Below are 26651 nucleotides of genomic sequence, written 5' to 3'. Positions count from 1 at the left end.
GTGTGGGGAAGAGTGCTGGATCTTTGAAACTGGAGCTGGGGGTTACTAGCCAGGTCTGAAACAGCTTCTGTGTGTGCATGTGCTAAGTCGCTTCAGTCGTGTCTAACTCTGCAACCCTATGGGCTGTAGCCCATCAGGCTCCTCTGTCCATGGGATTCTCCAGGCAAAACACTAGAGTGGGTTGCCATGCCCTTCTCCAGGGGATCTTCCTGACCCAGGGATCGAACCTGCATCTTTTATGTCTCCCACATTGGCAGGCAGGTTGTTTTCACTAGAGCCACCTGGGAAGCAGCCTCTTGAAGCTGGTAAGACAGGGAAACATTCTCTCATAGAGCCTCCAGGAGGCTCAGAACCCTGGTGACACCTTGATTTTCATCCAGTCAGACCATTTCAGACTTTTGACATTCAAAACTGTAAAGATACTGTTTGTGCTTTTTAAGCCACTAAGTTGGTGCTAATTTTGTATGGCTACAATAGAAAACCGATACCACAACACTTCATCCTCTTTAGATTTTTCTAACAACAGTATTTGAAGAAGTTATATTTTGTTATTATTTGTTATTATAAATTATTATTTGTCCTCTTGTAAGGTCACCTTTTTTCCTTGATATTTTTAGTTTTTCATGTAATAGACCCAGAGCTCTTAATATCCCTTTGAAAAGTAAAAGTGAAGTCCCTCAGTCGTGTCCGACTCTTTGCAACCCCATGGACTGTAGCTCGCCAGGCTCCTCCGTCCATGCAATTTTCCAGGCAAGAGTGCGGGAGTGGGTTGCCATTTCCTTCTCCAGAGGATCTTCCCGACCCAGGGATCGAACCCGGGTCTCCTGCATTATAGGCAGACGCTTTACCATCTGAGCCACCAGGGAAGTCTAATATCCCTTAAATTATGTCAAAAATTATTAAATACTTTTCCAACATTTTAATTTTCATTATTTCCACTACTCTTTCTTTTTTTTTTTTTTGCCTTACAGCTACTGAATTTATTTATTTTTTTCTAATTTTATTTTATTTTTAAACTTTACATAATTGTATTAGTTTTGCCAAATATCAAAATGAATCCGCCACAGGTATACATGTGTTCCCCATCCCGAACCCTCCTCCCTCCCCCCTCCCCATACCATCCCTCTGGGCCGTCCCAGTGCACCAGCCCCAAGCATCCAGCATCGTGCATCGAACCTGGACTGGCAACTCGTTTCCTACATGATATTTTACATGTTTCATTGCCATTCTCCCAAATCTTCCCACCCTCTCCCTCTCCCACAGAGTCCATAAGACTGTTCTATACATCAGTGTCTCTTTTGCTGTCTCGTACACCGGGTTATTGTTACCATCTTTCTAAATTCCATATATATGCATTAGTATATTAAGTAATAGAACTCTTTTAGGGAAGATAATGTATTTAGCTTACAGGGTTTACTCTCCCCCACCTCATTTATTTTTTTGTTTATAGTCTGAAACTCCTTTGGAAAATTTTTGCCTCCACGTGTTATCTAATTTACCTAAGAACCTTGTGTTTGTCATTGTCCTTGCATTTGTTAATGTTCTAATCCACTTTTTTCTTTTAAAAATCCTTTCTGTTTTCCAGTCCATTGTTTCTGGTACTGATATATGTAGCTGAGGGCTTTGGTTGACAAATTGGTTCTGATTTTCTAGATTGTGTGATATCCCCCTGTGCTATCAGAGAGAAAAAGTTCTCTCACCTGCTAACTTTGTGTTTCTACTAGCTCTTGAATCTCCCTCAAACCCTTTTCTTTTCTGAAGTCTAGGAACATCATTCTTCTCTTGGCATCTTGCACTTGTAGCGCTCTCCCTGGGTGGCGGCTTGTAAAGGCCTCTCTCCTTGTTTCTGAGCATGAATAATCATAACTAACATATATTTAGTGCAGGAGTTATCAAACTGTTTTTCACAGACCCCCTTGGGGCCTTGAGAAACTTGCCAGGGATCTGCAAGGTCAGAACTATTTTCATAATAATATGAAGACAGCTTTCGCTGGGTTGCCATTTCACTCTGGTGAGTAAACTGCTGGCACCTGAGCACAAATCAAGCTGGTGCCAGGAAAAGTGAAAGTGAAAGTTGCTCAGTCGTGTCCAACTCTTTGTGACCCCATGGACTATAGTCCATGGAATTCTCTAGGCAAGAATACTGGAGTGGGTTGCCATTTCCTTCTCCAGGGGATCTTCCCTACCCTGGGATCGAACCCCAGTCTCCTGCATTGCAGGCAGATTCTTCACCATCTGAGCCACCAGGGAAGCCCTTCTGATAAAATAGGTTGTGATAACAACTAATGTGCTTTTTTTGTTGCTATAATATAGTGAAATGTGTCAGCATTTAAAGATCTTCATTACTCAGTGCACTAATATTTTCTGGTTGACCTATATGGAGTTAAAATCATGCAAGGATAAAAGATTCATTCAAAGTGCAAGAGAGACCAGTGTATTTTAATGTAGCAGACTATAAAAAGTTCACTGAAGAAATTCCCTTGTGGTTAGGACTCTGTGTTTCATTGCTAAGGGCACGGGTTCAGATCCTACTTGGGGAACTAAGATCTTGTAAGCCTTGCAGCATGGTCAAGAAAAAAAGTTTATTGATGGTGTTTCAGACTCCACATCAAGGAACCACCACTTATTGAGTTTTGGTGTCCTACTGAAGAAAAAAAAATCCACCATTGTCTCAAAGACCAATTAAAATACTCAGTTTTTTTCTGATGACATATCTGTGACATCAGCTCTTCTTCACATGCTTGAACCCAGACAACGTCAACAGAATGAATGCAGACATAAATATTATAATCTAGGTATCTGCTATGAAGCCAAACATTTTATTTTTTCTGATTTTTAAAAAAATTTTATTTGAAGGATAATTGCTTTACAGTATTGCATTGGTTTTTACCAAAGAGAAACATGAATCAGCCATAGGCTTACCTATGTCCACTCCCACTTGAACATCCTTCCCACCTCCCTCCCCATCCCACTGCTCTAGGTTGTTATCCAGCCCTGGTTGGAGTTCCCTGAGTCACACAGCAAATTCCCATTGGCTATCTATTTACATATGATAATATATGTTTCCATGTTACTCTCTCCATACCTCCCACTCTCCTTCCCCAACCCAGGTGTGTCCATAAGTCTGTTCTCAATGTCTGTGTCTCCATAGCTGATCTGCAAATAGGTTCATCAATACCATCTTTCTAGATTCCATATATATGTGTTGCTGCTGCTGCTGCTAAGTCGCTTCAGTCGTGTCCGACTCTGCGCTACCCCATAGACGGCAGCCCACTAGGCTCCCCCGTCCCTGGGATTCTCCAGGCAAAAACACTGGAGTGGGTTGCCATTTCCTCCTCCAATACATGAAAGTGAAAAGTCAAAGTGAAGTCGCTCAGTCGTGTCCGACTCCTGGCGACCCCATGGACTGCAGCCTACCAGGCTCCTCCGTCCATGGGATTTTCCAGGCAAGAGTACTGGAGTGGGGTGCCATGGTATATGTGTTTCTCTTTCTGACTTACTTCACTCTGTATGATAGGCTCTAGATTCATCCACCTCATTAGAACTGACTCAAATGTGGTCCTTTTTATGGCTGAATAAATATTCCATTCTGTATATGTACAACAACTTCTTTATCCTTTCATCTGTTGATGGACGTCTAGGTTGCTTCCATGTCCTAGCTATTGTAACTAGAGCTGCAGTGAACATTGGGTTACGCGTGTCTTTTTCAGTTTTGGTTTCCTCGGGGTATATGCCTAGTAGTGGGATTACTGAGTCATGGTGGTTTTATTCCTAGTTTTTTAAGGAATCTCCATACTATTCTCCATAGTGGCTGTATCTATTTGCATTTCCACCAATAGTGCAAGAGGGTTCCCTTTTCTCCACACCCTCTCCAGAATGTATTGTTTGTAGATTTTTTTGATGATGGTCATTCTGACCAGTGTGAGGTAATGTCTCATTGTAGTTTTTACTTGCATTTCTCTAACAATGAGCAATGTTGAGCAGCATTTCATGTGTTTATTAGCCATCTGTATGTCTTCTTTGGAGAAATGTCTGTTTAGGTTTTTTTGCCCATTTTTTTGATTGGGTTTTTTTTTTTTCCTGGTGTTGACTTGTATGAACTACTTATATATTTTAAAATTAATCCTTTGTTAGTTGTTTCATTTGCTATTATTTTTTCCCACTCTGAGGGTTGACTTTTCATCTTGTTTATAGTTTGCTTTGCAAAAGCTTTTAAGTTTAATGAGGTCCCACTTGTTTGTTTTTGTTTTATTTCCATTATTCTAGGAGGTGGGTCATAGAGGATCTTGTTGTGATTTATGTCATAGAGTTTTCTGCCTATGTTTCCTTTAGGAGTTTTATAGTTTCTGGTCTTACATTTAGGTCTTTAATTAATTTTGAGGCTATCTTTGTGGATGGTGTTAGGAAGGGTTATAATTTCATTCTTTTACATGTAGCTGTCCAATTTTACCAGCACCACTTATTGAAGAGACTATCTTTGCTCCATTGTATATTCCTGCCTTCTTTGTCAAAACTAAGGTACCCATAGATGTGTGGGTTTATCTCTGAGCTATCTATCTTATTCCCTTGGTTTTCTTGTTCAGTTGCTCAATCATAGCTGACTCTTTGCCACCCCGTAGACTGCAACATGCCAGGCTTCCCTGTCCTTCACCATCTGCCTGAGCTTGCTCAAATTCATGTCCATTGAGTCAGTGATGCCATCCAACTATCTCGTCCTGTCATTGCCTTCTTCTCCTGCCTTCAATCTTTCCCAGCATCAGGGTCTTTTCCAATGAGTCAGCTCTTTGCATCAGGTGGCCAAAGTATTGGAGCTTCAGAATCAGTACTTCCAAGAATATTCAGGATTGATTTCCTTTGGATTGACTGGTTTGATCTCTTTGCAGTCTCAACAGTCTTCTCCAACACCACAGTTCAAAAGCATCAATTCTTCAACACTCATCCTTCTTTATGGTCCAACTCTAACATCCATACATAACTACTGGAAAAACCATAGATTTGACTATACGGATCATTGTCGGCAAAGTAATGTCTCTGCTTTTTAATATGCTGTCTAGGTTTGTCATAGCTTTTCTTCCAAGGCGCAAGTGTCTTTTAATTTCATGGCTGCAGTCACCATCTGCAGTGATTCTGGAGCCCAAGAAAATAGTCTGTCACTGTTTCCATTGTTTCCCCATCTATTTGCCATGAAGTAATGGGACTGGATGCCATAATCTTAGTTTTTTAAATGTTGAATTTTAAGCCAACTTTTTCACTCTCCTCTTTCACTTCATCAAGAGGCTCTTTAGTTCTTCTTCATTTTCTGCCATAAGGGTGGTGTCATCTGCATATCTCAGGTTATTGATATTTCTCCCGGCAATCTTGATTCCAGCTTGTGCTTCACCCAGCCCGGCATTTCTCACAATGTACTCTGCATATAAGTTAAATAAGCAGGGTGACAGTATACATCCTTGACACACTCCTTTCCCAATTTGGAACCAGTCCATTTTTCCATGTTTGGATGTAACTGTTGCTTCTTGACCTGCATACAGGTTTCTCAGGAGGCAAGTAAGGTGGTCTGGTATTCCCATCTATTTGAGAATTTTCCACAGTTTGTTGTGATCCACACAAAGGCTTTAGTTTAGTCAATGAAGCAGATGGGTTTTTTTTGGAATTCTTTTGCTTTTTCTATGAGCTAATGGATGTTGGCAAGTTGATCTCTGCTTCCTCTGCCTTTTCTAAATCCAGCTTGTATGTCTAGAAGTTCTCAGTTCACATACTGTTGAAGCCTAGGTTGGAGAATTTTGAGCATTACCTTGTGAGCATGTTAGATGAGTGCAATTGTGTAGTAGTTTGAACATTCTTTGGCATTGCCTTTCTTTGGGATTGGAATGAAACTGACTTTTTTGCACTCCTGTGGCCACTGCTGAGTTTTCCAAATTTGCTGACATATTGAGTGCAGCACTTTCACAGCATCATCTTTTAGGATTTGAAATAGCTCAGCTGGAATTCCATCACCTGCACTAGCTTTGTTAGTAGTGATGCTTCTCTAAGGCCCACTTGACTGTTGAAAGTTCTTGCATTTAATGTTGTCCCAGAGAACTCTGAGGCTATCCTCAATTCTTTTCATTCTTTTTCCATTATTGTGTTCTTCAGCAGTTATTTCCATCATTCTATGTTCTAGCTCACTTATCCATTCTTCTGCTTCCATTAATGTATTGGTTCCATCCAGAGTATTTTTAATTTCAATAATTGAGTTATTCATCACTGTTTGCTTAATCTTTATTTCTTCTGTGTCCTTGGCAATTGTTTATTCGTGTTGATCACTTCTTACATTTTCTCCATTCTATTTTCAAGGTTTTGAAATATCTTTGCTATCATTATTCTGAATTCTTTTTCAGGTAGTTTGCCTATTTACTCTTTGTTTAGTTAGTCTTGTCTGTTTCTAGTTTGTTCCTTCGTTTGCACCATACTTCTCCGCCTTTTCTTTTTTCTTTTTTTTAATGTATTGTGTTTGAGATCTCCTTTTCTCAGATTTTGAGGTCAAATTCCTCCTTCCTCTTGGTTTATGTCCTTGGTGGGTAAGGTTGATTCAGTGGTTTGTGTAGGCTTCTGTTGGGTGTGACTTGTGCTTGTGCTCTGGTGAGAGAAGGTAAGTTTTTTTTTTCCTCTGGTGGTCAGGGCTGTATGAGGTGCTAATCCTGTTTGCTGGTGATCGGGTTTGTGTTTTTGTCTTTGTTGTTTGGATGAGTCGTACTGTATTGCGTTCTGCCAGTAGTTGGGTACTGCCAGGTCTTGTATACAGGTGGAGGCCTTTGTGGGAGTTCTCACTAATTAATACTCCCTGGGTTAGAAATTTTCTGGTAGTCTAGAGTCTTGTCAGTGCTCACACTCCAAAAGCTCAGGGCCTGATCTCTGGCCAGTGAACAGAGATTCCACAGGTGGTTTGTTATGGCATTAAAGGGGATTAAAACAAGAAACAAAATGCAAACCCCAGACAATTGGCAAATACAAAATCAGACAAATACTAACAAAAATAATGGAATATATATACACACACATATACAGATATAAACAAAACCAAAACAGTCCAAAAAAAAAAAAGAAAGAAAGAAAGTAGAAGAGATTGACCTGGTGAGCAAAGGAAAGTAAAAATGATATCCAACAGGTGAAAACAAAACTAATTAGAGCATAAGCTGGAAAACAAAGCCAAAGCAATATGCCAACTGGGGAATAAAGCAATGAAAGCAAAACAGACTGATAAACATGGTGAGAAAAAGAAAAGAAAGAATAGAAAAGCGAAGTTAGAGGTAGATAAAGGAGATTTGTATATATTAAAGAATAAATATGACAGGAAAAGAATTAGAAAAGCAACAAAAGAATATATGTAGAAAAATAATAAATTTTAAAAAATTAAAAAAGAAAAAACCCTCAAAATCGTAAGAGACCATCATAGATGCAGATGTATTTAAAGGAAATAAAAGGTGTGATTAGCAAAAATATTCTCAAAAGTGTAAATAGATTTAATAGTACTATTAAAATCAACAACTACAGCAACAGAGGGGAAAAAAAGGAAAAAAGAAAAAATCCAGAAGCAACTACAGAACAAGTAAAAATATAAGAATAATGTTTTTCTTTGATCTCAGTTGTCAGTGTCTTTTACCTCACTGTGAGTCACCGTCCACCCCAGGATGCCCTCCAGTACTGGGCTGGTCTCTTCACCTGTTGCAGGGGAAGCTCAGACTCTAATCTGGTCCTACTCCTGTGTGTTCTTGACTCTCATGTCCACATCTGCCTGTGCTAGTGTGTTTCTTTTGAGGGACTTCTCATTATGCTTTTATATATTCCATAGACACACAGTCAAGTCAGGCATTTTAAAACATTGCAAAACTCTACAGTCTTGAAAAAGATTTCATTAAAATTATGTTGTTTATGTTAATATGTTTATTATTTTTAATTTTATGAAGTAATATTTTGAATAATGTTTTAAAATCTGATATAGTAAATAGCAATAGCAAACATATAACCTATATAAACAAAGCTCTTTAGAGTCCTCAGTCACTTTTAAGAGTGTAAAAGATTCTTGATACAAAAAATTTTGAGAACCATCAGTTTAATGCTTTACACAAAGCACTTTTCATATTAATTATATTATATTCACAGCCACCTTATGAGGTACATATTACCCTGGTTTTGTAGCAGAGAATGCTATGAAAGTATTAGTAATATTCTAAGAAAAGGCTGTATAGACACTCTAGTTAGAAACCTCTCCAAATTTGATTGTCCTCCCACTGTTGTTTATACTCTTGGAGGTTAGCTTCTGAGCTAAATTTTGTGGGTCCTTGTTGTTGTTATTCAGTCGCTCAGTCATGTCTGACTCTTTGCCACCTCATGGACTGCAGCATGCCAGGCTTCCCTGTCCTTCAGTATCTCCCAGAGCTTACTCAAAGTCATGTCCATTGAGTTGGTGTTGCCATCCAACCATCTCATCCTCTGTTGTCCCCTTCTTCTCCTGCCTTCAATCGTTCCCAGCATCAGGGTCTTTTCCAAGGAGTCCGTTCTTCACATCATGTGCCCAAAGTATTGGAGCTTCAGCTTCAGTATCAATCCTTACAAGGAGTATTCAGGGTTGATTTCCTTTACGATTGACTGGTTTGATCTCCTTGCAGTCCAAGGGACTCTCAAGAGTCTTCTCAAACACCACAGTTCAAAAGTATGAATTCTTCAGTGTTCAGCCTTGTTTATGGTCCAACTGTCACATCCATACATGACTACTTAAAAAACCATAGCTTTGATTATATAGACCTTTATCAATAATGTCTCTGCTGTTTAATACACTTTTGAGGTTGGTCATAGCTTTCTTTCAAGGAGCAAGCATCTTTTAATTTCATATCTGTAGTCACTGTCTACAGTGATTTTGCCATGAAGTGATGGGACCAGATGCTATGATACTAGTTTTTTGAATGTTGAGTTTTAAGCCAGCTTTTTCACTCTCCTTTTTCACCTTCATCAAGAGGCTCTTTTGCTCCTCTTTGCTTTCTGCCATTGGGGTGGTGTCATCTGCATATCTGAGGTTATTGATATTTCTCCTGGCAATCTTGAATACACCTTGTGCTTCAACCAGACCGGCATTTCCCATGATGTACTCTGCATATAAGTTAAATAACCAGGGTGACAGTATACAGCCTTGACATACTCCTTTCCCTATTTGGAACCAGTCCATTGATCCATGTCCAGATCTAACTGTTGCTTCTTGACCTGCATACGGGTTTCTCAGGAGGCAGGTAGGGTGGTTTGGTATTCCCATCTCTTTAAGAATTTTCCACAGTTTGTCATGATCCACACAGTCAAAGGCTTTATCATAGTCAATGGAGCAGAAGTAGATGTTTTTCTGGAATTCTCTTGCTTTTTCTATGATCCAACGAATATTGCCAATTTGATCTCTGGTTCCTCTGCCTTTTCTAAATCCAGCTTGTACGTCTGGAAGATCTCAGTTCACATACTGTCAAAGCCAAGGCTGGAGGATTTTGAGCATGACCTTGCTAGCGTGTGAAATGAGTGCAGCTGTGTGGCATTTTGAATATTCTTTGGCATTCCATATTTTGCGATTGGAATGAAAACTGAACTTTTCCAGTCCTGTGACCACTGCTGAGTTTTCCAAATTTGCTGGCATATTGAGTGCAGCACTTTCACAGCATCATCTTTTGGGATTTGAAATAGCTCAGATTGAATTCCATCACCTCCACTAGCTTTGTTCATAGTGATGTTTCCTAAGGCCCTCTTGACTTTGCAGTCCAGGATGTCTGACTCTAGGTGAGTGATCACACCATTGTGGTTATCCGGGTCATTAAGATCTTTTTTGTATAGTTCTTCTGTGTATTCTTGCCACCTCTTCTTAATCTCTTCTGCTTCTGTTAGACCCATACTGTTTCTGTCCTTTGTTGTACCCATCTTTGCATGAAATGTTTTCTTGGTATCTCTAATTTTCTTGAAGAGCTCTCTAGTCTTTCCCGTTCTATTATTTTCCTCTAGTTGTGGGTCATATCATCTTGAAATCTCCCCCCTTTTTTCCAATTGAAATTTCTTATGTTGTTTCTCATAATACAAGAGTAGTGCATGTATGTATCAGTCAGTTCAGTTCAGTCGCTCAGTCGTGTCCAACTCTGTGTGACCCCATGGACTGTAGCACACCAGGCTTCCCTGTCCATCACCAACTCCTAGAGCCTACTCAAACTCGTGTCCATTGCATTGGTGATCCTGTGCAACTATCTCATCCTCTGTCGTCCTCTTCTCCTCCTGCCCCCAATATCTCCCAGCATCAGGGTCTTTTCCAATGAGTCAACTCTTCGCATGAGGTGGCCAAAGTACTGGAGTTTCAGCTTTAGCGTCATTCCTTCCAAAGAACACCCAGGACTGATCTCCTTTAGAATGGACTAGTTGGATCTCCTTGCAGTCCAAGGGACTCTCAAGAGTCTTCTCCAACACCACAGTTCAAAAGCATCAATTCTTCGGCGCTCAACCTTCTTCACAGTTCAACTCTCACATCCATACGTGATCACAGGAAAAACCATAGCCTTGACTAGACGAACCTTTGTTGGTAATGTCTCTGCTTTTGAATATGCTATCTAGGTTGGTCATAACTTTCCTTCCAAGGAGTAAGCATCTTTTAATTTCATGGCTGCAGTCACCATCTGCAGTGATTTTGGAGCCCAGAAAAATAAAGTCTGACAGTGTTTCCACTATTTCCCCATCTATTTCCCATGAAGTGATGGGACCAGATGCCATGATCTTTGTTTTCTGAATGTTGAGCTTTAAGCCAACTTTTTCACTCTCCACTTTTCACTTTCATCAAGAGGCTTTTGAGTTCCTCTTCACTTTCTGCCATAAGGGTGGTGTCATCTGCATATCTGAGGTTATTGATATTTCTCCTGGCAATCTTGATTCCAGTTTGTGTTTCTTCCAGTCCAGCGTTTCTCATGATGTACCCTGCATATAAGTTAAATAAACAGGGTGACGATATACAGCCTTGACGAACTCCTTTTCCTGTTTGGAACCACTCTGTTGTTCCATGTCCAGTTCTAACTGTTGCTTTCTGACTTGCATACAAATTTCTCAAGAGGCAGATCAGGTGGTCTGGTATTCCCATCTCTTTCAGAATTTTCCATAGTTTGTTATGATCCACAAGGTCAAAGGCTTTGGCATAGTCAATAATGCAGAAATAGATGTGTTTATGGAACTCTCTTGCTTTTTTGATGATCCAGTGGATGTTGGCAATTTGATCTCTGGTTCCTCTGCCTTTTCTAAAACAAGCTTGAACATAAGGAAGTTCACGGTTCACGTATTGCTGAAGCCTTGCTTGGAGAATTTTGAGCATTACTTTCCTAGCATGTGAGATGAGTGCAATTGTGCAGTAGTTTGAGCATTCTTTGGCATTACCTTTCTTTGGGATTGGAATGAAAACTGACCTTTTTAATTCCTGTGGCCACTTCTGAGTTTTCCAAATTTGCTGGCATATTGAGTGCAGCACTTTTACAGCATCATCTTTTAGGATTTGAAAGAGCTCAACTAGAATTCCATCACCTCCACTACTTTGTTTATAGTGATGCTTCCTGAGGCCCACTTGACTTCCCATTCCAGGATGTCTGGCTCTAGGTGACTGATCACACCATCATGATTATCTTAGTCATGAAGATCTTTTTTGTACAGTTCTTCTGTGTATTCTTGCCACCTCTTCTTAATATCTTCTGCTTCTGTTAGGTCCATACCATTTCTGTCCTTTATCGAGCCCATCTTTGCATGAAATATTTCCTTGGCGTCTCTAATTTTCTTGAAGAGATCTCTAGTCTTTCCCATTCTGTTGGTTTCCTCTATTTCTTTGCATTGATCGCTGAGGAAGACTTTCTTATCTCTCCTTGCTATTCTTTGGAACTCTGCATTCAGATGCTTATATCTTTCCTTTTTTCCTTTGCTTTTCACTTTTCTTCTTTTCACAGCTATTCATAAGGCCTCCTCAGACAGCCATTTTGCTTATTTGCATTTCTTTTCCATGGGGATGGTCTTGATCCCTGTCTCCTGTACAATGTCACGAACCTCTCTCCATAGTTCATCAGGCACTCTATCTATCAGATCTAGTCTCTTAAATCAATTTCTCACTTCCAATGTATAATCATAAGGGATTTGATTTAGGTCATACCTGAATGGTCTAGTGCTTTTCCCTACTTTATTCAATTTAAGTCTGAATTTGGCAGTAAGGAGTTCATGATCTGAGCCACAGTCAGCTCCTGGTCTTGTTTTTGCTGACTGTATAGAGCTTCTCCATCTTTGGCTGCAAAGAGTATAATCAGTCTGATTTTGGTGCTGACCATCTGGTGATGTCCATGTGCAGAGTCTCCTCTTGTGTTGTTGGAAGAGGGTGTTTGCTATGACCAGTGCGTTCTCTTGGCAAAACTCAATTAGCCTTTGCCTTGCTTCATTCCGTATTCCAAGGCCAAATTTGCCTATTACTCCAGGTGTTTCTTGACTTCCTACTTTTGCATTTCAGTCCCCTATAATGAAAAGGACATCTTTTTTGGGTGTTAGTTCTAAAAGGTCTTGTAGGTCTTCATAGAACCGTTCATCTTCAGCTTCTTCAGCGTTTCTGGTTGGGGCATAGACTTGGATTGCTGTGGTATTAAATGGTTTGCCTTGGAAACGAACAGAGATCATTCTGTTGTTTTTGAGATTGTATCCAAGTACTGCATTTTGGACTCTTTTGTTGACCATGATGGCTACTCCATTTCTTCTGAGGGATTCCTGCCCGCAGTAGTAGATACAATGGTCATCTGAGTTAAATTCACCCATTCTAGTCCATTTTAGTTCGCTGATTCCTAGAATGTTGACGTTCACTCTTGCCATCTTCTGTTTGACCACTTCCAATTTGCCTTGATTCATGGACCTGCCATTCCAGGTTCCTATGCAATATTGGTCTTTACAGCATCGGACCTTGCTTCTATCACCAGTCACATCCACAACTGTGTATTGTTTTTGCTTTGGTTCCATCCCTTCATTCTTTTGGAGTTATTTCTCCACTGATCTCCAGTAGCATATTGGGCACCTACCGACCGGGGGAGTTCCTCTTTCTGTATCCTATCATTTTGCCTTTTCATACTGTTCATGGGGTTCTCAAGGCAAGAAAACTGAAGTGGTTTGCCATTCCCTTCTCCAGTGAACCACATTCTGTCAGACCTCTCCACCATGACCCGCCCATCTTGGGTGGCCCCACAGGGCATGGCTTAGTTTCATTGAGTTAGACAAGGCTGTGGTCCACGTGATTAGATTGACTAGTTTTCTGTGATTATGGTTTCAGTGTGTCTTCCCTCTGATGCCCTCTTGCAACACCTACCATCTTACCTGGGTTTCTCTTACCTTGGACGAGGGGTATCTCCTCACCGCCACCCCTCCTGACCTTGAATGTGGAGTAGCTCCTCTGGGCCCTCCTGCGCCTGCGCAGCTGCCACTCCTTGGAAATGGGATAGCTCCTCCCAGCCGCCGCCCCTGGCCTCAGGCGTGGGGTAGCTGCTCTGGGCTATGCTTCTGCGAGGTCTGTTCTGTATTAGCATGCATTTATCTTGATGCTTTTCCAAGAGTGTTGAATAATTAGTGTGAAGTGAGTATTGAATAGTACTCCATTAGAAGAACTTTGGAGTCAAATAGTTCTTCATTTGAATCTCAGCCCTGTGAGCTACTATCTGCTTGGACAAGTTAAATTTAACATCTAAGCCTTCATTTCCAATCTGTACAATGGGAATAGTGAAAGTGCCTCCTTCACAGCGTTGCTGTGAGGCTTAAGTGAGATTGCCTGACTTTTCATAAATAGGCATTGATGTGTAAATAGATCAATATTATTGTAGCTAGGCCAACATTAATGAAGTGTATTTTGCATGCAGTAAGTTTTATCATTTTTAGTGCTCAATCCTATGAGTTTTAATAAACCCATTCATTTGTGTAAGCATCACCTAAAGACAGAAATATAGAAAAGTTCCATTACTGCAGAAACTTCCCTTGTGTTCTTTTGTAGTCACCCTTTCCCCCAGCACAGCCGCAGGTAAATACATGGATCTATTTTCTGTCGCTATACTTTTGCTTTTTCTACAATGTCAAATAAATGGAGTCATACAGTGTGTTGTGTTTTCAGTCTGAGTTATTTTACTTAGCATAGTGCATTTGAGGTTATCCGTGTTGTTTGTTCCTTTTTACTGATTAGTAGTATTCCATTTGAATAGACATATCACAGTTGGTTTAGCCATTCACCAGTTTTTGGACATTTGGATTGTTTCCAGTGGCTATGATAAATAAAGGTGCTTTGAGCAGTTGAATACGAGTCTTTTTGTGGACATATATTTTCCTTTTTCTTAAGTAAATACCTAGGTATGGGATTGCTGGGCTGTAGAGTAACTGTATACTTAACTTTATGAGAAACTACCAAAGTGTTTTCTAAAGTGCCTGCACTGTTTTGCACTCCTGCTAGCAATATATGAGGGTTCCATTTGCTCCATGTCCTTAGCAACAGTTGTCATATGCTGTGAGGTTGAGTCTAGGTTCATTATTCCTATCTATCCAGTTGTTTCAACACCATTTATGGAAGCCCGGTTCTTTCTCTACTGAATTGCCTTGGCATCTTTGACCATGTATGTATGGGTATGTTTTTGGACTGTATTCTATTCTCTGTGTCTCTCCTGATGCTAATACTGCATTTTCTTGATTACTGTAGCTCTATAGTTAAGTCATGAAAGCATGCAGTATAAGCACATAGTATAGTTTCTCCAACTTTGTTCTCTCTCATAATTGTTCTGCCCCTTTGAAGTCTTTTGCATTTTCATATAATTTTTAGAATTAGTATGTTAATTTCTCCAGAAGAGGCTGCTTGGATTTTCATTGGGATTGCATTGAATCTTTTTTTTTCCCTGTATATTTATAGCAGCTTTAATCATAATTGCCAAAACTTGGAAGCAACCAAGATGTCCCTCGATGGGTGTATGTATAAATAAACTGGTGCATCCAATGGAATATTGTTTAGCACTAAAAAGAAATGAGCTATCAAGCCTTGAAAAGACATGGTGGAACCTTAAATGCATACAGGCATACCTTGTTTTATTGTGCTTTGCTTTATTGCCCTTTTCAGATATTGCATGTATTCTTTTCTTGCAGTTTTATTGAAACATAGGTGACATACAGCACTGTGTAAGTTTAGGGTGTACGGCATAATCATTTGACTTACATACCTCATGAAATTATTACCACAGTAAGTTTAGTGAACATTAATCATCTCATATACAAAAATAAAAGAAAAAAATATTTTTCGTTGTGATGAGAACTCTCAGGGTTTACTCTCAACAACTTTCATATATAACATACCACAGTGTTAATTACATGTATCATGTTGTAAAATTCCTCTCTAATACTTATAAAGGAATTTTCTATGTTTTGACTACCTTCATCCAACTCCCCCTTGCCCCACCCTAACCTCCAGTAACCATGCATCTAACATCTTTTTCTATAGGTTTGTTTGTTTTTGAGATATAATTCACCCACAACACTACGTTATTAAATAGTTCCTGTTGTACAACATAGTGATTTGGTATTTCTATACATTTTTAAATGGTCACCACAGTGTCTAGTTACCATCTGTCACTATTTAAAGATACTATATTACTTTTGTTTAGCACTAAAAGGGGACTGTATTCCCCACACTGTATATTTCATACCCATAGCTTCTTTATTTTGTGGCTGGAGGTTCTAATCCTGAATCTCCCTTACCTAGTTCTCTCCTCCCCTCCTCCCACCACCTCTGGCAACCATCTGTTTATTCTCTGTACCCATTACTCTGTTTCTGTTTTGTTTATTTCTTTTTCTAGAGTCTACATATAAATGCAGTTATATTTGTCTTTCTCTAACTTATTTTACTAGTATAATGCCCTGTAGGTTCATCCAAGTTGTCACGAATGACAAGATTTCATTATTTTTTGTGGCTGAGTAATGTTCCATTACACACACATACACACACACACTCCCCACATGTTCTTTAAACAGTCATCTCTTCATGGCACTTAGGTTGCCACTTAGGTATATTTTAGCTATTGTAAATAAGGTTGCAGTAAACATAGGGCTACATATATCTTTTCAAATTAGTGTTTTTTTCTTCAGATAAATTCCCAGGAGTCGAATTGCTGGAGCACATGATAGTTCTATTTTTAAGTTTTTAAGGAACCTCCATACCATTTTTCATAGTGGCTGCATCAGTTTACATTCTTGCCAACATTGCATGTTAATTCCTTTTTCTCTACATCCTCACCAACACTTGTTATCTGTTGTCCTTTTGATAATAGTCTTTCTGACAGATGTCAGATATTATCAAACTAGACTACTTCCTAATACCATATACAGAAATGAACTCAATTTGGATTAACAACTTAAATATAAGACCCAAAACCATAAAACTCCTCAGAGAAAACATAGGCAGTATGCTCTTTGATGTCAGTCTTAGCAATATTTTTTTAATATGTCTCCTCAGGCAGAAGAAACAAAATCATAAATAGCAAATGGGACTACTTGCATTGACTCTTCAGAATAACGTGATGAGTATGGTAGGCTAAATAATGTCCCTCAAAGATATCTACTTACTAATCCATGGAACCTGTGTATATTACCTTCTCTGGCAAAAAGGTGAATATTACCTTATATGGCAAAAGATATGATTAAATTACAGATCTTGAGATGGGAGAATATCCTGGTTTATCCAGGTGGGCTCTAAATACATTCATGGGTTGCCATATAAGAAGGAGGCAGAGGAGATACTATAAAGAGAAGACAATGTGATTGAAGCAGAGAAAGAGATTTGAAGATGCTGCCCTTCTGATATTAATAATGGAGGAAGGAGCTCAAAGGAGTACAGGGAATGCAGCTCTAGAAACTTGAAAAGGCAAGGAATGGATTCTCTCCTAGTCTCTGGAGGGAACATGGCTCTGCTGACTCCTTAGTTTTAACCTAGTGAACCCCATTTTGGACCTTTAGCCTGCAGAACTATAAGAGAATAAATGTGTGTTGTTTTAAACCATCATGTTCATGGCAATTTGTTATAGCAACCATAGGAAATCGAATAGAGGATGTAAATTTTAATAGTATTGAATTTTTTAATCTGTAAAAATGGTGGATTTCTCCATTTGTTTAGATCTTTAATTTTAAGACTTCTCAGGTAGCGCTAGTGGTAAAGAACTCTCCTGCCAGTGCAGGAGATGTGAAAGACACGTGAGGGTTCAATCCCTGGGTGGGGAAGATCCCCTGGAGAAGGAAATGGCAACCCACTCCAGTATTATTGCCTGGGAAATCCCATGGACAGAGGAGCCTGGCAGGCTGCAGTCCATGGGGTCACAAAGAGTCAGATATGACTGAAGCAACTTAGCAAAGCTACAAAATTTTTTTGGCAATGTTTGTTAGATTTCAGAATCTTTAAGTCTTGCAGGTATTTTGTTAAATTTGTCTCTAGGTATTTCATACTTTGATACTGTTGTAAATGGTAGTTTTTTCATAAACTTCTGATTTTAAATATTATTGTTTATAGGAAAGTTGCAGTAAATTATAGTTTTTTTTAAAAAATCTGTGTCCATTTTCTCATTGCTAGCATATAGAAATGCAGTAAATGTTTTCATTTATTTACCTTGTATCCTGCAACTTTACTAAATTCACTAATTAGGTTTAGTAGCTTTTTTGGTCAAGTACTTAGGATTTTCTACATAGACAGTCACATTGTCTGCAAATATTAGATTTACTCCTTCCTTTCCAAACCTGTATCCTTTTTATTTCTTTTCTTGTATTATATTTGTGGCTAGGGCTTCTAGTACAATGTTGAATAGTTGTATTGAAGTGGACAAACTTCTTGTTTACCATCTTTGTGGAAAGCATTTAGTCTTTCACCATTAAGCATTTTTAACTATTTTTTTTTCTAAACATGAAAGTTGTTCAGGCATGTCCAACTCTTTGCAACCAATGGACTATACAGTCCATGGAATTCTCCAGGTCAGAATACTGGAGTGGGTAGCTGTTCGCTTCTCCAGGGGATCTTACCAACCCAGGGATCAAACCCAGGTCTTCTGCATTGCAGGCAGATTCTGTACCAGCTGAGCCACCAGGGAAGTCCAAGTCCAAAGGCCCAGAGCCCTTGGCAGCAGACACTGAAGGCGACTGTCAGGTTTTTTCTAGATACCCCTCTATTCTTAATTTGCTTAGAGATTTTTATCTTGAATGAGTAGTGAGTTATATCTAATGTTTCTCCTGAAACTATTGAAATAATCATATGGCTTCTCTTTTTCATTCTATTAATACAGTGAATTACATTGATTTCAAATGTTAAGCCAAACTTGCAGTCCTGGCTAAACCACACTTAGTCATAATGAAGTATTCTTTCTATATATTGTTGGATACAATTTCCTGTTTTTTAGGGGTTTTGCATCTGTCTTTCATGAAGGAAACTGGTTTGTAGTTTTCTTTCTTGGTCAGGTTTGAGTATCAGGGTAATGCTACTAGCTTCATAAAATAAATTGGGAAATGTTCCTCTCTCATCTTTTTCTGCAAAAGTTTGTGAAAAATTGGTACTAGTTCTTCCTTATGTATTTGGTAGATTTTGTCTGGGCTTAACAGTTTTTTGTGAGACTGATTCTAACTACAGTTTCTGTCATTCTTTAAATAGATGTAGGAATATGAAAGTATTTCTTCTTGTGTGAACTTTAATAATATATTTATTTCAAGAAATTTGCTTGCTTGAAGCTGTTCATAATATCCACTTCTAATACCTGTAGGATTTGTCATGATGTCCCTGCTTTCATTCCTGGTATTAGTAATTCTTGTCTACTGTTTTTTTTTTTCCTGATCACTCTAGCTATCAGCTCAGTTCGGTCACTCAGTCATGTCCGACTCTTTGCAGCCCCATGGACTGCAGCACACCAGGCTTCCCTGTCCATCACCAACCCCCGGAGCCTGCACAGATTCATGTACATTGAGTTGGTGATGCCATCCAACCATCTCATCCTCTGTCGTCCCCTTCTCCTCCTGCCTTCAATCCCTCCCAGCATCAGGGTCTTTTCTAGTGAGTCAGTTCTTCGCATCAGGTGGCCAAAGTATTGGAGTTTCAGCTTCAGCATCAGTCCTTCCAAAGAATATTTAGGACTGATTTCCTATAGGATTGACTGGTTGGATCTCCTTGCAGTCCAAGGGACTCTCAAGAGTCTTCTCCAACACCACAGTTCAAAAGCATCAATTCTTTGGCGCTCAGCTGTCTTTATGGTCCAACTCTCACATCCATACATGACTACTGGAAAAACCATAGTTTTGACTAGATGGACCTTTGTCAGCAAAATAATGTCTCTGCTCTTTTTTATCTTTTCAAAGAACCAGCTTTTAATTTCTTTGATTTTTCTCTAACATCTTTCTTTTTTTTTTTTTTTAATGGATAAACAGAATGTAGTATAAACATACAACTGAATAATATTCATCCTTAAAAGGAAGGAATCTGTCACTTGTTATAACATGAATGAACCTTGAGGACATTGTGCTAAGTGAAATTTCATTTCGATATTTGGCAAAACTAATACAATATTGTAAAGTTTAAAAATAAAATAAAATTTAAAAAAAAAAAGAGCAATTCCCCATAGCCCTCTCCCCTAGTTCTAGGTAACATCTTTCTTATGTAGTTCATTTATATTTGTGTATGTATTTATTATTGACTTCCATTCATTTTTTAAAAATGTCCTTCCCTTCCTAGGTTCTTAAGATGGATCATAAGTTGTTGACTTGAGATCGTTTCTACTAAGCATTGGGTCGGGAAGATCTCCTGAAGTAGGAAATGGCCACCAGCTCCAGTATTCTTGCCTGGAGAATTCCATGGTCAGAGGAGCCTGGTGGGCTACAGTTCATGGGGTCGCAAAGAGTTGGACATGACTGCGACTTTCACACAAACAGAGAACATTTACATTTGATGTAATTGGCAATAGGGTTAGATTTTAACTGCCTTCTTACTGCAGTCTGGAATTTAGCTCCAGGCAGTAAGCTGGGGCATTGATAGAGTTTATTTCCTTTTTTTTTTTTTTTCAAATTTCTTTCTGCCATCATGGTCCTTCACTGCCTGTTGCCCTGTGTTTGAAAACTGTTATTTCATATATTTCATCCAGTTTCTTTTTAAGGTGGGAGGGAAAACTGCATTCCTCATATTCTACCAAAGTTGTAAATAGAAGTCCTTAACAATGTAATTTCTAATTAATATTTTTAAAACATCCTCTTCATGAAGTCTGTTTTATATAAAATATGAGTGTATGTATGTGTATAATTCAGTCACCAAAAGACTAACACATGGATTAAAATATTACTGTAAATGATTATGGCAGGTGGCTACTTTTTTAAAAATAGAATCAAATAATTAGTGACACAAGTTGACCATATCTTGAACTGTCAACTTTTTTCAGTCTCCATGTCTGGATGGCTAGTTCCTTCTGCTTGGAATGCTTCCTCATCTCATATCCTTTCCTGTGTGGTAGCTTTCTGTGTGTCCTTCAGACTAGCTTCAGGCTTATCACTTCTCTGCTTCCCAGTCCCCCCCAGACAGAATCCATGTTTCCTCTGTGGGCTGGCATCACATTCTACCCATAGAATCATTCTGACATATGCCTGTTATATATGTTTCTGTATGGACTTCTCTTACCAGGAAGCCCTGGAAAGTAGGGAACTTGTTTTAGTCTTCTTTATATTTCTTTTATCCTCTAACAAGAGTATGTCTTCTACATAGAATTTTCAATATATGATTATTGAATTGGTGATTCTTTTCACATGCTAAAAAGTTAATGCTGTTATCACACCTCATTTTATCGCCTGTTTGTAATGTGAATCTTCTTTGTTTTGTTTTTCTCCTAGTAAATTCCTCATCTATGCCTGTCTACTGCTGTTCTCTGTGTTGCTGGCCCTTCGTCTAGATGGCATCATTCAGTGGAGTTACTGGGCTGTTTTTGCTCCAATATGGCTGTGGAAGTTAATGGTCATTGTTGGAGCCTCAGTTGGAACTGGAGTCTGGGCACGGAATCCCCAATATCGGTAATACTGCTTTATAAAACCTGTTGGTCTCTACCCTGGGCAGGTGCAGGGGGGAGTATCTTGTTTTTCACTTCTCATAAAGTAAGGAGTATTTTCTTTTCTACCTGTCAGAGGTTTTAGAAGAGCTATAATATAAGCAAGCTTATATCTATTCTAAGTTTTTAAAAATTAAGTGTTTGATAGCCACTGTTACTTAAGTCCCTGGCCAGCCCACAAAATTTTATGTAATCTAAAATGCATCCAAAATATAGAACTGTTACACCATGCTAGACAAGGAAGTTATGAAACCATCATGTTTGTAGGAGAAATTCTACAAATCAAAGTTCTAGTTTTGGCCATCAGGGATATACCCTTCTCCATTAATTTCTGGAACTGGGTCTCCCCTTACCCCAATCTCCTAGTCCTGGGATTTTAGGCCTATTAGTGGTGTGGGGGAAGCAGCTTGCCCAGGACACAGTGAGGCCCTGAGACTGGAAAAGATGAGACCCAGATGCTGTGAAGGAGAATAGAGCCCTGGGGGCCAGGAAGAGGTGCACTCTTTACCTTCACCCCTCCCCTCACACCTTTCTTCTTGGATGCCTCAGTTGGTCCAAGTCCCTGTCATGGGCTTAACTCCAGTGCACATCCTGCTGCTGCTGGGGCCCACCAGAGTCTCTCTGCTCTCCCTTGCAAAGTCTGCCACTTTGGAAAGAAAAAGGGGCGACTTGTTGCGGGGAGCTATTCTAAACCATCACCAGGCAGATAAGGAGTGACAGAATGCCCAGTAGGCAGGTGGGGAGAGAAGAGGGGAATACATGCAGCTGCTCATATGAGAAAAGTATATAAGTTGGGGCCATCTCAACTTGTTTAAATCTTCACTATGAACTTTAAAAATAAGATTTAGATCATCTAAAATATGTTACCACATATGTAGCTAAGAACTTGAAAATAGCCACACACAGAGCCTTAGCAGATGGGGGACATTAGTGTGTAACTTAGATTTTTTTAAATTCTTAGATTTTTTTTTAAGATTACCTGTGTGGCCACAAATCTTTTTTTTTTTTTATGAGATATTTTCACATATCTAATGTTTGCTCTACTTTGGCCACCTCATGCGAAGAGTTGACTCATTGGAAAAGACCCTGATGCTGGGAGGGATTGGGGGCAGGAGGAGAAGGGGACAACAGAGGATGAGATGGCTGGATGGCATCACCGACTTGATGGACGTGAGTCTGAGTGAACTCCGGGAGTTGGTGATGGACAGGGAGGCCTGGCGTGCTGCGATTCATGGGGTTGCAAAGAGTTGGACATGACTGAGCGACTGAACTGAACTGAACTGAATGTTTGCTCATTCTCTGCTGCCCCCTTCTCCTTTTGCCTTTAATCTTTCCTAGCATCAGGGTCTTTTCTAATGAGAAAGTTAAATAGCATCACCGACTCAATGAACACGAGTTTGAGCAAACTCCAAGAGATAGTAAGGGGTAGAGGAGCCTGGCATGCTGCAGTCCATAGGGTTACAAAGAGTCAGACACGACTTAGTGACTGAACAAGAACCTTTGCTACTTAAAGAATGAAAAGTGAAATTGCTAAACAGTTTAAGTTCCACTAGTTGTTTAGAAACTGTTTGAGTTTTTTTCTTTTGGTTTAAGATACCTTTCAAGATTCCCTTAAGAAAAGGAATTGTATGTGTGTAGTTCAATGTCCTGAATGTACAGACATGGTCATTCTAGCGTCAACATTGTCCAGTGGAACATTGTTGGGTCTTACAGATTATAACTTCTGATCTCATTTTCTCTGTGTTCTAAAGTCACACCAACATGATGCATCACAGATGTTCACCTATATATTGAATTAAGTGCATTGTTGGCCTTGCAGACGCATTTTTAACCATTTTCCTGATTAGTGGCCTTATTATTTTTTTAATTGTTAACCTATTAAGTCCATGCATGATCCATAAGCAGCTTAAACTGATTTAAAGAACAGTTTTAATGGCTCTTCTTTAGCATCTGCAGGTGTTAGTTTATCCTAATGGAATAGGATAGGAAGGAAAATAACATTAATAATTTGATTTGCATTTTAAAATAGCACCTAACAACAGTTGCTATATTTTCTTGAAATATAACAGACACTTATGCAGTAAAACTAGGGTTTTTTTTATTGTATTGCATGAAATGTGATTTACATGGTTTTTAATTCATTGAGAGAAGGGGATCATGAGATTTTAGGGATATGTGTCAGCTGTTAGCATTAGAAGTAATAGCTTAAATAATTTTGGAAGTAGTTGAATTTAAATTTATGAACAAAAGTGTTAATGTACACTGTCAGGAAATAAAAACTGTGGTATTGCTTCTGAGAATATTCAGTTAAAACTCTTAAGTCCGGTTTGGTTGTAAATATTCATTGCTTGTCATGTGGTAGTTCTTTGATGTTTGAAAGATTGCCCCTTAAAGAGGAATGTTAACTTAGCTTTCCACCTGATTTCCCTTTGCCTTTTGTCAGATTTACAAATACAATCCAGAGTATCCGTGTAAGTTGGTGTGCTGGGCTGCTTGCTCGCTATGGAGATTTTGAACTGAGGATGTTTTTTTCTTCTTCTTCTGTCCCTCTTTAGAGCAGAAGGGGAAACATGTGTGGAGTTCAAGGCCATGCTAATTGCAGTGGGCATCCACTTGCTGTTGCTGATGTTTGAAGTGCTGGTGTGCGACAGGATTGAGAGAGGCAGCCACTTCTGGCTCCTGGTCTTCATGCCACTCTTCTTCGTTTCCCCCGTGTCTGTGGCAGCTTGTGTTTGGGGCTTTCGCCATGACAGGTCACTGGAGGTGAGATTTCATATTTTTAGGAAGGTTTCAAAAATCAGAATCTTTTGATGAGTTACTATGATAGAAGAGATTGATCACTAATGCTAGATCATGGTATATAAGGAAATGAAAGACAATGGAAATAATCATGTTTCTCTTTCTTGACTTAAACACTGGTTTTTCTCTCAGGCCATCAGGCTTCTTCCTGCTTCATGTCTTTCCCTGTCCACCTGGATCAGCCAGCTTCTCCTGAGAAAGAGACCCAGTAGTATAGATGCAGATGGAGATATAGTTGCAGATATGTAGATAGGTGTTCACATAGGAGGCTTATTGGAAGGTGCTGGCTCACGTGCTTATGGGCGCTGGAGATTCAGCAGGATTTCTCCCTCTCCAGGAAACCATGGTCTTTGCTCCTAAGGCCCTTTAGCTGATTGGATGAGATGTAACCATACCATCGAGGGGAATCTCCTTTAGTTAAAGTCAGTACCCTCACAGCAATACCTAGACTATTTTTTGATTAAATGACCAAGTACTACAGCCACGCTGCCTGCTTTGGCACTGCACCACCGCCCCCCCCACCTCCGTGTCCTGCTGCCTCATCTGGAGGCCTTTGGAGCCCTTGTCTCACTGACCACTCTGCAGGTCCTGACACTCTGGGTCCCTCCACCAAGCTGGCTACCTCAGCCTGTATTCAGCTTCTTCACTGAATTCTTTCATCTATTCCTCACAAGTCACTGTTTCTTAGGATCCTCAGTTTAGTCACTCAGTCGTATCTGACTCTTGTGACCCCATGGACTGCAGCACGCCATGACCAACTCCCAGAGCTTGCTCAAATTCATGTCCATCAAGTCGGTGATGTCATCCAACCATCTCATGCTCTGTCATCCACTTCTCCTCCTGCCTTCAATCTTTCCCAGCATCAGGATCCTAACCTTGGGCATTTTCTGTCCTCACTGTTCACACTTCCTCTGAATGATCTCGTTCACACTTCCTGCCTCCACTGCCACTTCTGTGCTCTCACTTCCTGAATCTGCATTTCTCAACTCTGATTTCCACACGAGCTCCAGGCTCCTACCTCACTTGCCCCAAATCTGTATTCCCCGTATTTGTTGAAGGTGCCATTTCCAGCCCATCACACTTACCTTTCCACCTTATGCGTCTTTTGCTTTGCATTCTTTTCTATTATCTGAGCAAATGAAGTAACAATACCACGGTTTAAAAATCATTTGTATATTAAACAAAATCACTGACATTAAACTTTCTAGATTTTGCCTATTTGGGGCAGTGTTCCTCAGTGGGGGCTGGATATGCTGTTGTCCTTTGGGATAGGAAATGTCTTCTTGAGCAGGACTGTCCCCTGCATTTCAGATCACTTACTGCTGATGTCTGCCTAGTAAACAGTAGTGGATGTGCTCCCGCAGGTTATTTTCACATCCAGCAGGGTCTGTGCACATTTCCTAGCTCCTCTCCAGGCAAGCAGCATTACCCAGGTTGAAAAGCACTGAGAAAGTTATGTAAATACTGTTGGATGGGAGCTGAGGAAGAGATTAAAGAAAACTAAAAAATTGGAACTATATGTCTTAGAAAATGAAAGCATATACCAGGCTACAACTATACTAGGCATAAAAATGTATTTTCCTAATGCAGAGTTCTAGAAAATATGTCACTCATAGGGTCACACTCTTGGCAATCTACCTGCGAGAAGAAACCATATGCCAAGACTTGAGCCCCCCTCTTGGTTTTTGTGTCTCAGGAGGAGGAGTACTCCTTGATTAGAGGTTAGTGGGCCTAGGCTTCCCCATGGCCATGCAGGAGGAGTCAGGGTGTGGCAGGGTGCCCTGTGCAGGAAGGAAAGGGGATGGTATTTTTCAGGCAGAGGAAATAACACATAAGAAGCCATAGACATAGAAGAAAGTCTGTCATGTCAAGTGAACAGTGGCTCAGATATGACTGGAGCACAGTTTTGCAAGATGCAGAGAGTCCTGGAGATGGAAAGTGGTGATGGTTTCACAGTCATACTCATATGGTAGTAATATGAATATACTTAATACAGTTAAACTGTACCCTTAAAGAGACTCAAGATGGTAAGTTTTACATTATTTGTATTTTTCCACAGAAAAAATGCATGGAGCATAAAGTGTAAATGAAGGAACTAGGGAGAAGTGGGGAGGCTGTAGAGAGGGATTGGGCTGACTAAGGGCCAGTCCTTAGTCTTCAAGGCAGTGCCCAGCTGCCCAAGGCACCACAGGGTGCTCACAGGGTACCATGGGATATTGGGCATTTTTGAGGGAGAAGCAATGATCCCTGACATCTGTGGGGATACACAGTGAACTACTAGCTCCACATAGTTTGGGTCTTATTGTTAGGGCACACTGCATTGATTTCCGTGGTGTCATAGAAGAGTCTAGGTTGTTGGCTTTCTCTGTCATGAGAAGGCAGTGCTGTGCAAAAATCCATAGAGTGCTACTTAGGATGTCAGTATTCCTTTTAGATCTAATGACTTAAGTCAGTGGAACCATTAGATGTTTCTTTTGGCCCATAGGCCTCGGAAGGAATGGCTGAATCACTAACTGCCCAGGGAACTGGGAGCTTTGGGGCAGCCGTGGGCCAGGTTGGGTAGTGTCCTGTGATTTTCATTCTGTGGGTGGTGGTGAGCTGTTGAAGAGCAGCAAGTGCTGGAGCCAGCAGGAGGGCCACCTGTGGGGCACTGGGACAGAGACTGGGCTAGGGACCCTAGAGAAGTCTGCATGGTGGAGGACACAGGCAGTGCCTGAGCCTAGAGCATGG

At 40.0% G+C, this 26651-nt stretch overlaps 1 protein-coding gene and 1 non-coding gene across 3 annotated transcripts in view; one reads left to right on the top strand and one right to left on the bottom strand.

Moving 5' to 3' along the window:
• TMEM185A (transmembrane protein 185A) overlaps positions 1-26651 on the top strand; it is a 41821-nt gene that overhangs the window by 7125 nt on the left and 8045 nt on the right. For both annotated transcript variants that reach the window (NM_001206959.1, XM_010821500.4), the window contains exons 2-3: positions 20911-21087; positions 23678-23885. In NM_001206959.1, the coding sequence (NP_001193888.1) occupies positions 20911-21087; positions 23678-23885 (385 nt within the window). The remainder of the gene's footprint in view (positions 1-20910; positions 21088-23677; positions 23886-26651) is intronic.
• Positions 795-866, bottom strand: TRNAY-AUA (transfer RNA tyrosine (anticodon AUA)). The gene has a single exon. It is a non-coding gene; the product is annotated as a tRNA-Tyr (tRNA).

This window comes from Bos taurus, chromosome X (genome assembly GCF_002263795.3).
Source record: "Bos taurus isolate L1 Dominette 01449 registration number 42190680 breed Hereford chromosome X, ARS-UCD2.0, whole genome shotgun sequence".
NCBI classification, from domain to species: domain Eukaryota; kingdom Metazoa; phylum Chordata; class Mammalia; order Artiodactyla; family Bovidae; genus Bos; species Bos taurus.
Note: the sequence above shows the minus strand (reverse complement) of the source record. Positions and strands in the feature narration are given on the sequence as shown.